General features: G+C 52.2%; 1 protein-coding gene across 1 annotated transcript in view; it reads left to right on the top strand.

Annotated features, from left to right (window-relative positions):
• Positions 1-278: 278 nt before the first annotated feature.
• The window catches only part of syt7a (synaptotagmin VIIa), a 212,601-nt gene continuing 210,619 nt past the window's right edge, over positions 279-2,260 (top strand). Inside the window, exon 1 of the mRNA XM_031564648.2 lies at positions 279-1,297. Coding sequence (XP_031420508.1) covers positions 1,264-1,297 — 34 coding nt within the window. The 5' untranslated portion in view covers positions 279-1,263. The remainder of the gene's footprint in view (positions 1,298-2,260) is intronic.

The raw sequence follows: 2,260 nt of genomic DNA, 5'->3' as shown, positions 1-2,260 counted from the left end.
GTGATTCAATTATCACCCCCCGTCAAGCGACACAATTAGTCAACGATATTTATGATGTGTGTGTGTGTGCGTTTATGTGTGTGTGTGTGTGTGTGTGTGTGGTGCGTGATGAAATAAAACGCTTGATACTGAGCTCTGCATTAGCGGAAAGGACCCGCTAGAAGTCGCTACTTAGACACGAAACGTGCTCAAGCCCTCGGGACAGGTGCGTTTGTGTGTGCTGTGCGCGATGGATCATGCTGGATATGTAAAGAGTTGTCGGTGTGTGTATGTGTTAGTGTATGTGTGTGCGTGTTAGTGTATGTGTGTGCGTGTGTGGGTATGTGCATCTAAGCACTTAAGTGTGAGACGTGCAATACACCGTGATTTGGCAAAAAGGGCTCGCGCAGCTCTGCTCTCCCGCCTCCGCCCGTCCCGGCAGTGAAAGGGTGCATTAGGTAATTGTTCTGTGCGCGTGGGGATTGGCTGACAATGGCGGGGACACACCTGCACGCACCTCCCTCCCATCCCCTGTGGCCACCGTCTTCACACCTGCGGTCCATCTAAGGACACCGACCTCCCGGACCCGGGCTGAGAGGAGATACAACCATCGCGCGCACACAACCCCACGAGCCTGTCCTGATCCAGGAGACCCGCGAGTCATCTGACTGCTATACGCACGAGCCCGTCTCTGACGGTCTCCGTTCTGGACATCGGTTATCTGGAAAGAAACAGAAGATGCGATAAGATACGCCCCCATCGATAATTCGGTTCATGTAGAGTTTCTCGCGCAGCTTCTTAATTGCAGTCACTGAGCTGACAAGGAGTCACCGCGGTATCCTCCCGGTATCCTCCCGTGGGCTACTACCATCAGAGCAGCCGTGACAAGCATGAGGACGGCGGACGCCTGACACTTTCCCGTTTGGCTTCCTCAGTGCACTCTTTACCCCGGCAATCCCTCGGGGCGTCAGTGTGTGTGTGTGTGTGCGTGCGACAGAGTGAGTGGGAGAGCAAGAGACTGAGAGGCGCGTTTACGTTACCTTCTCGACCGGAATTCTGGGAGGACTCGGAAAGCACGCGCGCTCTCCCTCGCCCGAGCAACAAGACAATAAACGCGTTAAACACATGGACCTGAAGAGTTGGCCGGAGGAGTAGAGACACACACACACATACACTACCTTACTCACTCACACTGACACATCCTAACACACACCAAAACACTCGCACACACACACACAGAGAAACCACCAGAGCAAGCTCAAGTGACAGCGAAATTAAACAGTCATGTATTTGAACCGTGAGGAGGAGAGCACTAAAGGTAAGACGCTGTTTAATTATAACTATACTTTTCACTCACTGTTGTGATATTATATCGTATCAGTAGACTGGCATGACCGTCTCTCTCTCTCTCTCTCTCACTGTATGTGTATTGATAAGTATGACAGCTGTTTGGGTTTTAAAGGGTGTCTTTGGTTCTGATGCTCGTGGCGAGTAGCATCTCTCCAAGGGGTCATTGGCACGGGCACTCCTTTCTGCGCGAGTCGCTACCGTCCGTTGTTGTAGGTCGTTCCACACCCAGCGTGTTCGTTTACAGGATCTGGTTTGTTATGGTCGCTGTGTACGTCCCTTCTCCTTGGTAAACTGTCACATATACTTCCTGTTTCGTGTGCTATCAACGGGACATTGCTTACAACCGTCCTGTTTTTTGTGCATGTAAAAACGCGTGAAATGGTGATGTGTTTTTAGAGAGAACACGGAGACAACTTGTTGTTCAGTCGTTGCCTTGTCCTTTCATGTGGCAAGGCGAGAGGACATGGAGACACTTGTAAGGACAACAAAGACACAAGGTCATAGCATCTTCCAAACCTATGGCCGGGAGAAGGGGCTTCTTCTTCTCCGCTCTGGCAGTCCCCGTTAAGGCGAGCTGCCTCAGTGCGTGTAGCGGTGTGTGTGCAGGGTGATAATCAGCGGAATTAGAGATTTTTTGACAGGAAAACAGGTTGAGAGGAGAGGTGGAGCAGGAGCAGGAGCAGGAGCAGGGATAGTGCTCACACAAACCTTTCCTCCCCACGTGTGCGAGAGGCGTGATACACTGATTTGAGGGGTGTCCGGTGTAATGTCCTCCCCTCCATCCCTGCCCCCCCCCCCATGGTCAATGTCGAGTGACATTCAGACGCCGGAGGGCAAAGAGGTAATTGCAATTACGGGGAGAACCTGCGGATTGTGCGTCCGACACCTGCTGCAGAGCGAGAGAGAGAGGGAGAGGGAGAGAGAGAGAGAG

Source organism: Clupea harengus, chromosome 3, assembly GCF_900700415.2.
Source record: "Clupea harengus chromosome 3, Ch_v2.0.2, whole genome shotgun sequence".
Taxonomy (NCBI): domain Eukaryota; kingdom Metazoa; phylum Chordata; class Actinopteri; order Clupeiformes; family Clupeidae; genus Clupea; species Clupea harengus.
The sequence above is the reverse complement of the archived record's forward strand: the minus strand, read 5'-3'. Positions and strand labels throughout refer to the sequence as shown.